The 12464-nt window shown below is 42.9% G+C and overlaps 1 protein-coding gene across 1 annotated transcript in view; it reads left to right on the top strand.

Moving 5' to 3' along the window:
- LOC116942283 (integrin alpha-6-like) overlaps nt 1-12464 on the top strand; it is a 72072-nt gene that overhangs the window by 14442 nt on the left and 45166 nt on the right. The window contains exon 2 of the mRNA XM_032953989.2: nt 12171-12298. Coding sequence (XP_032809880.2) covers nt 12171-12298 — 128 coding nt within the window. The remainder of the gene's footprint in view (nt 1-12170; nt 12299-12464) is intronic.

Genomic DNA, 12464 nt, shown 5'->3' with positions numbered 1-12464 from the left:
TTAATAAATACAAACGAATGGTGCGAGTGGTGTTTAAAGTTATGATATTTAATTTAATAAAAACGTGCATAAGGACCGTCCATAAATGACGTCATGCGGTTTTGGCCGATTTTTTACCCCCCCCTCGTCACACGGCGTCACAAAAAGTCAGACCCCCCTCAAATATGACATCACAAAGCTCTGCCCCCCCCCCCAAATCATATTTCCATTTTGAAAATAAAACATGCTTCAAATCACTTTAAACTATTGTCATTGTAGTGCGTATTTAATGTGGCGCTGCACTCTGATGTTGTACGAGAAAACACGTATTAAAAAGGAGGCCTTGGAAAGCTGAAATTCACTTGAAAATATTCATCTAAAATTGCAGAAGTTCAGAATATTATATTGAAATTCTCTTATAATTATAAAATGTTAAAAGTAATAACTATAAAAAAAAATTCGATTTAAAGCTTTCGTGACTGCAATGATTCATCTTCTTTGGTTCTTTCGGTAAAGTCACGTAGAATGAGAATAAAATAATAAATTGATAAAATAAAATAACTTGAAATGTATAGTAGAACGAAGCAAAATGGAGAGTACAATTATAACAATCACATTTTCATTCCACAGAATTAAAAGCCCTGGTCGAATCATTAAAATCTAAATGTTTAATAACAATCATTCAAAAATTTTACAAAATGTATGCCTCTCCATTCTCTCATGGAGAAGCACAATGCTCCTTCGTGGAATACATACAAGGTGACCTTAGTAAATTTAAATGATAAAATAGTTAATAATGAGCATTAATCAAAATTAGTGTTGTTATAACAATTATATTGTTTATATTTATTTAAAGTTGCGCATTTTGATGTGACGTCACATTTCTCAAACCCCACCTCCCCCCCTCGTCACACATCGTCACAAATGTCTGACCCCCCTCCCCCCCCCCTAGGTGTGTGAGGTCATTTATGGACGGCCCCAGTCATGAATGTATGTTTAACTTCTTTCGCACCGTATGCAGCCCACCATGCTAATCGGAGATGCGGGGGAAGGACAACAAACTAAACACAATAGACAGTTCCAACAAATGAGTTTTCAATCTATTTTAGAAAGTGCATAGCTCCAGTGGTTTCCTAATATCGGTAGAAACAGCGTTCCAGATGGCTGCAGAAGTGTGTGTGAAAACGCGCCATGCAGTGACCGCCATGACTTCTGCTTGGACTTCTCCGTCGGTTTTCCAGTTTCCTGTCACATGCCAAACACTCATCACTGGTATTGGTCAGGTACCTAATTAATGCAGGAGCCTCGGGAAAAAAAGAGCCTTGAGACTTAGTGAGGCGTTCCTAAGCAATTAAAATAGACATAGACATAATCCAAATCCAACATCACTTGACACAATGTCAACGTGCGAGTACAGACTAGCATAGCTACTGCTGGTCTATAAATGATGCATTTTCATTCATAATCAATCACATTCACTCCGACCATAAGAAACGTATGTAGAAATGCAATAAAATTATATTAAAATCAATCACGACGTTTCGACCGCAACACAAGCGATCTTCATCAGGTGTAAAAAACAAATAGCGAGGGAGCACATAGGGTGACATCAACGCAACACATAGAGAGCGTTAAACTGCACGGAGGTAAATACAACAAGAAGATGAGAGACGAGAATTCAACAAACCTAAGAAAAAATTAAGTGATGCAAAACCAGTCGGCCAACAACACAGTTAGACACTTGCCTGGTGGACCACGAATTTCAGAAGACTGCTAAATTTCGTGTTCATCCTCTGGGTTGAACACACCAGCATAGACAGAGTGAACAAATACGAGGTACAAGGTAGCAGAAATACAAAGACACCAAGAGGCAAGAAGAGGAAAGACGGACAGAGAAGCAAGAAAAGGGCCGGAGGGATGAACAGACAGAGGCTTAAATAAGCAGCAGAGGTGGGGGGAGGGGCCGAGGACAGCAAGGGGCGCAAGAGCGTGGGCGGAAACAGACGGAGTATAGACGACAAACACAAACCACGGTAAACAAAAAATAAAAACGAAGCACATTAAACAAAAATTACTTTACCGAAAAAAAACAATGAGTAATTTATGCAGTCACGAAAGCTTTAATTCTATATTAACCCACTTCTACGGGGAAGTTACCTTTACAATTCTGTCCTAAACTTATTGCCCTGTGTTGTCTGTTCTTTGAAGTGCTTCAATGTGCTTCGTCTTTTGTTTAATGTGCTTCGTTTTTTGTTTACCGTGGTTTGTGTTTGTCTCTATTCTTCCGTCTGTTTCCGCCCGCGCCCTTGCGCCCCTTGCTGTCCTCGGCCCCTCCCCCCACCTCTGCTGCTTATTTAAGCCTCTGTCTGTTCATCCCTCCCCCACCTCTGCTGCTTATTTAAGCCTCTGTCTGTTCATCCCTCCGGCCCTTTTTCTTGCTTCTCTGTCCGTCTTTCCTCTTCTTGCCTCTTGGTGTCCCTGTATCTGTATTTCTGCTACCTTGTACCTCGTATTTGTTCACTCTGTCTATGCTGGTGTGTTCAACCCAGAGGATGAACACGAAATTTAGCAGTCTTCTGAAATTCGTGGTCCGCCAGGCAAGTGTCCAACTGTGTTGTTGGCCGACTGGTTTTGCATCATGTAATTTTTTCTTAGGTTTGTTGAATTCTCGTCTCTCATCTTCTTGTTGTATTTACCTCCGTGCAGTTTAACGCTCTCTATGTGTTGTGTTGATGTCACCCTATGTGCTCCCTCGCTATTTGTTTTTTTACACCTGAAGATCGCTTGTGTTGCGGTCGAAACGTCGTGATTTATTTTAATATAATTTGATTGTATTTCTACATACGTGACTTTACCGAAAAAAACAATGTGTAATTTATGTAGTCACGAAAGCTTTAATTATATACATAATAAACGTGTCCGTAGTCTATCCTGTAATGTCATATATTAAGCATGATTTCATTGTGTAACTACAAGCTGTACTAGCACCTGCCAAACTGCTTTAGCCTTATAGATGCATACTGCAACTGGAGTGGTGTGAACCTGTATTCTTATTCAGTAAAATTTGGCATCCATAGCATATGTCATATCATAACGATGGCAGAATTATCCACTGTGTCCACCGTCGTGGTTATGGTGGCCACGTGTAATGATTACAGCGGTTCTCATGGCATATGGTGGCACATCAGTCATGTGCTTGTAACATTCACACATGTACACGTATACAGCGCATCTTCATACATATTATTTAGCCCAGTGGTGTTCAACCTATTTTGGCTACTGTAGGCCCATGTTAAATTGTTTCATCCGAGTACCACCTTTCCTGACTCAACATGGTTCTGAGAAATAAATGTATGAATAATTAACATTAATATTTAAACCAATTGTACATTTTGTGAGGAATCCCTAACTAGCCAATAACTGCAAGTGAATAAAAGAATCAACGGACGCTCTGCATGCATGACGTAATTTGTTCGTGCTGGCTGGTTGATCTTAGAAACCACATTATTTACGATCAATGAGTTTATAAAAGTATTTTATATGGTTCTGGGTTACCATATGGATTTAAAATGTTATTGTAGTCATTTTATATTAGTAGATTCATATATGATTATTCACTAATACTCTCATGTATGATATCATTTCACACGTTTACAAATCACCTCACCTACCACCAGGGACATTGTCACGTACCCCCAGCGCTACGCATACCCCCGCCTGAGAGCCACTTATTTCGGCCAAACCTCTGTGTATTTACTGCGCATACAGTATAACAAATAACAAGGGCAATGTACAGCCCCATTGGCAATCAATTGCTGGATGAAGGTCCCCCTACACTGTCGGTTCTGGGAGTTCTTTTGACCATACTTCACACCACTGGTCAGTGCAGGTCAGTACTCTTTGATTCTATTCGGTAAAATCACGTAAGTAAAAAAATAATAAAACAACAAAAATCACGACGTTTCGGCCACAACACAAGTGGCCTTCATCAGGTGAAGGGACCAGACTGTCTCGAGGACAGCGCTGGAGTAAACACAGCCAACCTCAGACCGCGACCTTTAAGCTTGTGTGAGAGGAATTAAGGTGCCTTGACAAAGGAATTAGCATAAAAATTAGCATGCAATTGGCGGACTTAGCATGGTGAACGGTATAGAGGGGGTGAACATGTGCAGACCGGCGAGGGGGAGAGGGGGAGTTTACATATTGATGGTGTGAAAAGGGGAATTTAAGCAGCTGCGAAAGTTTGGGATACCACTACTTGAAAAAATATACTGTACCATTGAAAATTAATTTAATGTTTGGTTCGATTTAGAACATCTTTCCAATGGTTGCTTAATTTGAAACCATCTTCTCGGTTTAAATTGTGTCTGTGTTTGTAAATCTGAATTGCCTCGTGAACAAATCTCTGATAAAAACCCGTGGGTTTGCAAAGAACCTTGGTATCAGAGAAAATTATATCGTGATCACCCACAGCGTTGTAACAGTGATCAGCTACGGCAGAAGAATTTGTTCTGCCATGTTTCAAATCTGATTTGTGCTCGCGAATTCGGTCAGAGACATGTCGTTTCGTCTCCCCGATATAGCAGTCAACACAGGTGCAGATCAATCTGTAAACTCCGGGGTACTGTAAGTCTTGACCACTTGACCAGTGAATTAAAACATGCGCATCTGGCCCTCAAAAGGAATGGATACTCTGACCGTACCATCCGCCAAGCTGTTTCTCCCTCCATACAGAAACAACCACTTGATACTCCGGTCAAAACCATCACACTACCATATATAGCAGGCGTCACTAAAAAGATTTCCAAAATTCTAAACAAACACAAGATCCAGGTCCGGTTCAATACAGTACACAAAATCCGTGACCTGATCCCTTCCGTGAAGGATGTTATTCCTGACTTAAATCGAACCAAACATTAAACTAATTTTCAATGGTACAGTATATTTTTTCAAGTAGTGGTATCCCAAACTTTCGCAGCTGCTTAAATTCCCCTTTTCACACCATCAATATGTAAACTCCCCCTCCCCCCTCGCCGGTCTGCACTTGTTCACCCCCTCTACACCGTTCACCATGCTAAGTCCGCCAATTGAATGCTAATTTTTATGGTAATTCCTTTGTCAAGGCACCTTAATTCCTCTCACACAAGCTTAAAGGTCGCGGTCTGAGCTTGGCTGTGTTCACTCCAGCGCTGTCCTCAAGACAGTCTGGTCCATTCACCTGATGAAGGCCACTTGTGTTGTGGCCGAAACGTCGTGATTTGTGTTGTTTTATTATTTTTTTACCTACATGACTTTACCGAATATAACCAAAGAGTATGGATCCTTGCAGTCACGAAAGCTTCAAATCTAGAAGTGCAGGTCAGTGTTGAACCGGTTCACCCATCACTCGCCACCGATGTTAGCCACGAGGAGGAATTGAACGCGAGTTATCATTGTGTTTACAGTGCATGTAGTGCACTGACCACTATGCTATATCACCTGTCCCATTCCCATATCTGATATACAGGAATGTATAACAAATATTTTTGAGGTCAACAATGGTTTTTAGAACAAGATTCATTATGAAATTCCAAAATCTGTACATACAGCTGTTTGTTCGGATTTGGCTCTGAGTATCATTCCTATTATGCATAATAAAGGTTTTTGGGTTAGATCGCGTTATTTATAAATGTGTCGTAACCCTCCACCACCCGACACGGCCAATCAGCAAAAAAGTGTCACGTTGACAAAAGACAAATAGTTCACTACTTTAGCCCACCATTGTGTTGAAGAGTGAATCCACTATTGTGGATACACTCTTCAACACTGTTGTGGATTCATTCTTCAACACAATGGTGGGCTAAAGTAGTGAACTATGTCTTTTGTCAACGTGACACTTTTTAGCTGATTGGCCGTGTCGGGTGGTGGAGGGTTACGACACATTTATAAATAACGCGATCTAACTCAAAAACCTTTATTATGAATAATATTGGTTGCGAAAGCCTACGTGTTAATTCCTATTATGACCCATTCAGTTTAACAACCTGTACATGAATCATACTTATTCAGGACATTTGGTATGCACGCCATTGTTATAGCAAGATACTACCACGAAGGTGCCATGTTGCACATAATCTGCGATGGTTTCACAGTCGGGGGCGATGATTGCTGTCTGAGATCATAATTGAGGTCATTTTTTTTTAATTTGGCAAATGCAGCCAATTACATTATTGCTAGACTTTACACAGTGTTGTGTGTGAGATAATATAAAGACACATCTACTGTAATCTGGAGCACATGAATGTAAGGAATCATATATTGAGTTCACATCTTGCATACATGGTTGGTCTGCAAAGCCAAATGCTTTCAATGTGTTGGCACATATTTGTAAAACTCACTTGTGCTAGTGGCAAACAGTGACTCAATGGTTATAGCACATTGACCTGGGTTCAATTACTGTCCATGCACAATGCTGGTGACGATCAGTGTCCCAATCTGGCCTGCTAAAAACATTATCCGCACCGAGATTTACTTTAACAGCATCGGCGAAATGAAAGTGTGGAAAAGTTCCATCACATCGAGACAAGGTAAGCATCTTCAGAGCTCTTTATTTAGATGTACGGACGTGTAGGGAGTTGGACCAAATCAAGGTCCAGAGATATCTGCACTTCCATAGTTCCATTTATTTGGTATAGCCCTGTGAGCCATTCGGCTCTTGAATCGGGTGCAACCGCAACAAACAAAAAACAAAAACATGAACAAGAAAACATCTTAAAGTGACTATGTGACTGTGCAAACAGAAAATCCAGAAAAAAACATCAACATATTCCTGAAATAGCACCGTACACCAATGCTGTGTGCAAAAATCCCAGTGGGATGCAAGTCAAACAACAACAACCACAAGACAACTAAGATTAAGGCCATCAGTCTAACTCCGTACTACAATAAACAAAAACATGGCAAAACCAAAAAACTTTTCGAAATCACCAAAATAAAACCATAAATGCAATGTAACAGTGATCATAGGGACTGTGACCGAATTTTTAACAATACACTACATAAATAACATGTAACACCAAACCCTAAAGCCATAGCTGGCTACATCAGTCACTCCACAACAACAGGAGCATCAGTCGGAGTATCACATTTAAAATCAGCACACTAAATCAAAATACAGATAATACTTTGCAGCGGTTCATCCGGAGCGAAACATTTTATTTTAGGCCACTGAATAGCAGAGGCAGCTAGGGGTGTACAACTCCTCTAGAGCAGTTTTGAGTGAAGATCTCATAGGTAGTGATTTAAGTTGCAGTTTATTGGCAATAGCATTCCAGACCCTGGGGGCATCAATAGCAAAGGCCCTTCCTCCGGTTTTTGTACGGCAATAGGGAATGTGAAGCTGGTAAATGAGCGAAGACCAGAGGTCAAATTTGTTCTTTGAAACAGAGAGGAGATCCAGCAGGTAATCGTGAATAAATAAGATCTGGTGCACAAGCCGTCGAACATTAAGAGATGTTAAGTTTGACCCAATGTAGAGATCACAGTGGTGAGTCCTATATGGGCAGTTCAATGCAAATCTTAAGGCCGAGTGATAGATGGAATCAAGCTTCTTCAGTGCAGTGCTTGGGGCTGATTTATACACGATATCACAGTAATCAAGTAGAGGCAGTATGGTAGCTTTTATCAATTCCAAACGGAACATAGGGGGGAAGCAGTGCTTGTGTCGATACAGAAAACCAATTTTTATTTTTGTCTTTTTACCAATATAATCAATGTGATCTTCAAAATTCAGTTTTGGATCCAGGATGACCCCAAGATACTTATAGATCTTGACTTGCTCTATTTGATAATTATTTAAGGAATGTAATTGGGGAAAAATAATTTCTTGCTTTAGTCCCGGTGAGAAGCATAGCACCTTGGTTTTGGAGGTATTCAGGACTAGTTTAAGATCAACTAGCTGATGTTGTAGTTTGTTGAAATCACCCTGGAGCTTAGCAATCACGTCATCTGGAGAGCGGCCAGCAGTAATCAGTATCGTGTCATCTGCAAAAAGATTTACCCTGGAATGATCCAGGTCAGTGCCCGAGTCATTGACATAAAGAGAGAACAAGAGGGGGCCGAGGATGGAACCCTGTGGAACCCCTTTGTTATCTTACCACTGTTTGACCTCCAACCATCTGTGAATACAGTTTGGGTGCAAGAAAAGAGGTAATTTTTTAACCATTTTACTGTGTTTTCGGAAAAACCGAGGCAACTTAGTTTACTAAGCAGGGTGTTGTGGTCTACTGTATCAATAGCTTTGGACAGGTTAAGAAAAAGATAGGCACAGTACTGCTTATTATCAAGGATACTGTAAATTTGATTCAGAGAGTCTAATGCAGCAGATGTGGTGCTGTATTTTTTTTGGAACCCAGATTGTTTTAGATGTAGTAGATTGTTGGTGGACAGGAAACTGCTAATTTGGTAGTTCAATAGTTTTTCAAAAATTTTCAGCAATGGGGACAACATTGAGATAGGTCGGTAGTTATTGGGATCATCTTTAGGGCCCCCTTTGTGAAGTGGACGGTCATAGGAATGTTTCCATTCGAGAGGAACTGATGCTTCTTTGATGGAAAGGTTGAAAATATGGGCTATAGGTTTGTATATTAGGTGACCAACAGTTAGTAGAGCAAAGACAGGAAAACTATCTGCTCCGGTAGAGGAGGACTCTTTGAGGTAGGACAGTTGTTTCAGAACATTACTTTCGTGGATTGGCTGGAAACTAAATTCGTTTAATGTTTGGACAGGGGTGTAGGAATTTGCATGAGCAGGGGTGACTCCCAATACATTATCAAAAAGATTACCAGCTTCAGAAAAATTTAGGTTAAAATTGTCAACTATTTTTTGGGGATCTGAAAAATATTCCCCATTTCGGTTAAGCTCAACGGGCAGATTGCCTGTTTTGGATGCCTTTTCGATACATTTGATTGTTTTCCAAAAAATCCTGGCATTTCCATGTGATTCCAGGAGAGTGGAGGAAAAGTAGGCATTTTTTGCATGCCGTATTTTTTTGACGCATCTATTCCTTAAAATCCTGTATTCTAGCCAGTCATTTACCAAATTACTTTTCTGAGCACATGCCCAAGCCTTGTCCCTAGTTTTCATGAGCTTTGTAATCAAAGGATCATACCATGGTGGGCGGTTGCCTTTAGTTTTAAATCTAACCAACAGAGCATGTTTGTTAAGAATTTGGAGAAACGTGTACCTGAAAGTCTCCCAAGCCATATTCAGGTTGGGGATATCACAGACCTTGTCAATATCCGAGTGAAGCACATCATTAGTAAATGCCTGAGTGCTGAAGTGCCTCAAAGAGTGCTTCTCTACAATTTTAGGGGGGGCTTTGGGTCTGGCTGATGATCTCACCCCAAAAATGAAGGAGTGATCACTAAGGTTATTTCCCAGAACACCAGTCAGTGCGAAATTGTGAGGGACATTTGTCAATAGGACGTCAAGCAGAGTTGACTGTCCCGGATTTTTTAGGTTGGGTCTTGTGGGGGCATTTATTAATTGAAACAGGTTAAATTCATCTGTAAAATTTGTGGCCATGGCCGGCGGGTTTAGCCAATTCCAATTTAGATCACCCACTAAAACTATTTCACCTTTATGGAGGTCCCCAAAAAGCTCTCTCAGTGCAGATGCAGCTTCAACATCCTTCCCACTAGGTGGTCTATAGTAGCACACTACCAATATCTATTGATTATTTGGGAGAGTTATTCTGAGAGCCAAACCTTCTAAGCAACATTTTTTAAACAAGGAGTGAGCTGGTGAACATGCAATAGTATTACGAACATAGATGGCAATTCCACCTCCTTTAGATCATCGGTCAAGCCGAAAAAGGTTGTAGTTGTCAATCGTAATCTGCAAGTCATTGACGGCAGGAGTGAGAAATGTTTCTGTTAGGCAAAAAATGTCGGGGTCAAGATTTGCCACTTCTAGTTTTAGTTGACTTAATTTAATCACAAGCCCTCTGATGTAGAACACCAACACCTTTTCTGCCAGAAAAATCTACAGCATTATACGAGTTCTTTACATTTGGGCCAGGATGAAGCTCAATACCACCCAGAAATAATAAAAGTAGAATTCATAGTTTGCACAAGTATTTTCTGTGAAAGGATGAAGAGCGATGAACCTTGGACGAATAGCAGCAGCTCGCAGATGGTGTTATTTTTAAGAGTAGAATGAAATTTGGAAGGAGTGCTGGTGAAGTAATGGGATAAAGATAGGGTTTAAAAGGATACAATGATGGAGTGTAGAAGTGTCTATGAGCTGCTTCATTTGCAGGTGTAGTGGTAAATCGAGCAACAAGTATGGACACAAAGTAACGAGGGTAGCCGTTTGTAGAGTTGAGTGTGGCACTAGATATGGCCGGGAGGGACAGCAGTATGATACACAGCAGGAGAATTGCCATCTTTAAAATATCCAGGGTATACACAGATTAACACACAAGCGGAATAGAAAAAAATATATACTTGTAGGCCGAGCGCGAGAAAAACGTCTTGCCGCACTCGTCACACATGCACGGCTTCTCGCCCATGTGCTAGGGTTGAACAGCCCCCCCCCCCAGACAGGGACAGCAGATTCTTGGCTGTTGTGGGCTCGGCTGAACCGCTTGCACCGCCTCCTTTCCCCGCCGCAGGATGGTGCTCGAGCTAGCCCTCCTTGAGCTAAGCCCACGACTGGAATGTCGTTTCTTGGCCTCTCGTGTCTCTGCTTCCCGACCAGACGGCCCCACTGAAGCCCACACAGGGGACTCTTCATTCACGACCCTTGGCCGTCTTGACGATCTTCGTGAAGTTTTCCAGGATGGAGCGCACGTCGTCCTTTGAGCTGCTTGTTAAACGACTGCAGCAGTGCCTCCTTGCTCTGGGGCAGCGCCCGCGACATCTCGGGGCAGCAGCAGTGGAGAGAGCTCGACTCTCTCTCAGGGCAGCAGTGGATGGAGCACGGCTCTCCCTCAGGGCAGCAGTGGACGGAGCACAACTTTGCCTCAGGGCAGCAGTGGAGAGAGTCTGGCTCCCTCACAGCAGCGGTGGAGATAGCGCGGCTCTCCCTCAAGCCAGTAGTGGAGAGCACGGGGCTTCCTCTGGGCAGCAGTGGACGGCGCACGGCCATGCCTCAGGGCAGCAGTGGAAAGAGCACGGCTCTCCCTCAGGGCAGCAGCGGAGAGAGCGCGTCTCTCCCTCAAGGCAGCAGTGGACGGAGCACGGCTCTCCCTCAGGGCAGCAGCGGAGAGAACACGACTTTGCCTCAGGGCAGCAGTGGACAGAGCACGGCTTTGCCTCAGGGCAGCAGTGGATAGAGCGCGTCTCTCCCTCAGGGCAGCAGCGGAGAGAGCACGACTTTGCCTCAGGGCAGCAGTGGACAGAGCACGGTTTTGCCTCAGGGCAGCAGTGGATAGAGCGCGTCTCTCCCTCAAGGCAGCAGTGGACGGAGCACGGCTCTCCCTCAGGGCAGCAGTGGACGGAGCACGCACTAGGCCGCTACAGTAACTGGAAGCCTATGGTCTTATCTAGTTTTTCCCATCAGGGAAAGCTCACCTTACCCGGTAAAGCACAAGCCATTACGGTAACTGAAAGCCTACGGCCTTACCTAGTTACGCCCGCTGGGAAAATGCTCACTAACCACCAAAACACAAAATAAGCGACACCGTTACAAGACAGTAGCAAATCACTACTGGATAATAAATTTGCCGCAACCACAAAAATACCACCCACTAACAATGGCCCTTACAACACACAAGTATTATAATCACGTCTCTCTCTCATGGCTTACACGTCTCACTCTCACACGGCTCACCCTCACACACGGTTCACCCTCACACACGGTTCACCCTCGCACACACGGCTCACTCACACACACTCACACGCAGTTCACACAGCTCATTCTCACTCACATTCTCACACATTCTCACGCACAGTTTACACTCACGCAGAACTCACACATGCTGCTACACACGCCGCTACACACGCCACCGCCATGACTGCTTTAACCGACTGCTCTTCAAATCGATCTGCTCAATGAGTTCCCCTGGGATTGGCACTACATAAACTGACAAACACTGCGCACAATGTTTAACGGTGCAGGCAGATTGATCACCTTACAGTGGTGAACAGCTTTTTTCGAGGATGTCCCGTGGTGGTGGCCAATCGTAATGCTTGGCCGTCGTTCTGCAGATTGCTGGTGGGGGCCCCTCAGGCGGAAGGTCTTCCTCGACAAGCTGCACGAAGATCAGGTGGTATCTACGCCTGTCCCATCACCCAGCAGCCCGGAGACTGCTCAAGGTTAACATTTGACGACCATGGTGAGTATTCTGTTCACCCAGAATTGCACGTGTAATAAATAAGAAATAATACTAATTATCGGTACAGCTGGTCCTGAAAAGTAAGTGAACTACCGTAGCGTATGGTCAAATCTCAATAGTAATATTATTTGTTCGGATATGTAACTGATTTAGGCTGTATCATGTA

The sequence above is a fragment of the Petromyzon marinus genome, chromosome 14 (assembly GCF_048934315.1).
Source record: "Petromyzon marinus isolate PM22_M1 ecotype Great Lakes invasive population chromosome 14, UKy_Petmar_22M1.pri1.0, whole genome shotgun sequence".
Taxonomy (NCBI): domain Eukaryota; kingdom Metazoa; phylum Chordata; class Hyperoartia; order Petromyzontiformes; family Petromyzontidae; genus Petromyzon; species Petromyzon marinus.
This window is presented reverse-complemented; position numbering and strand designations above follow the sequence as displayed.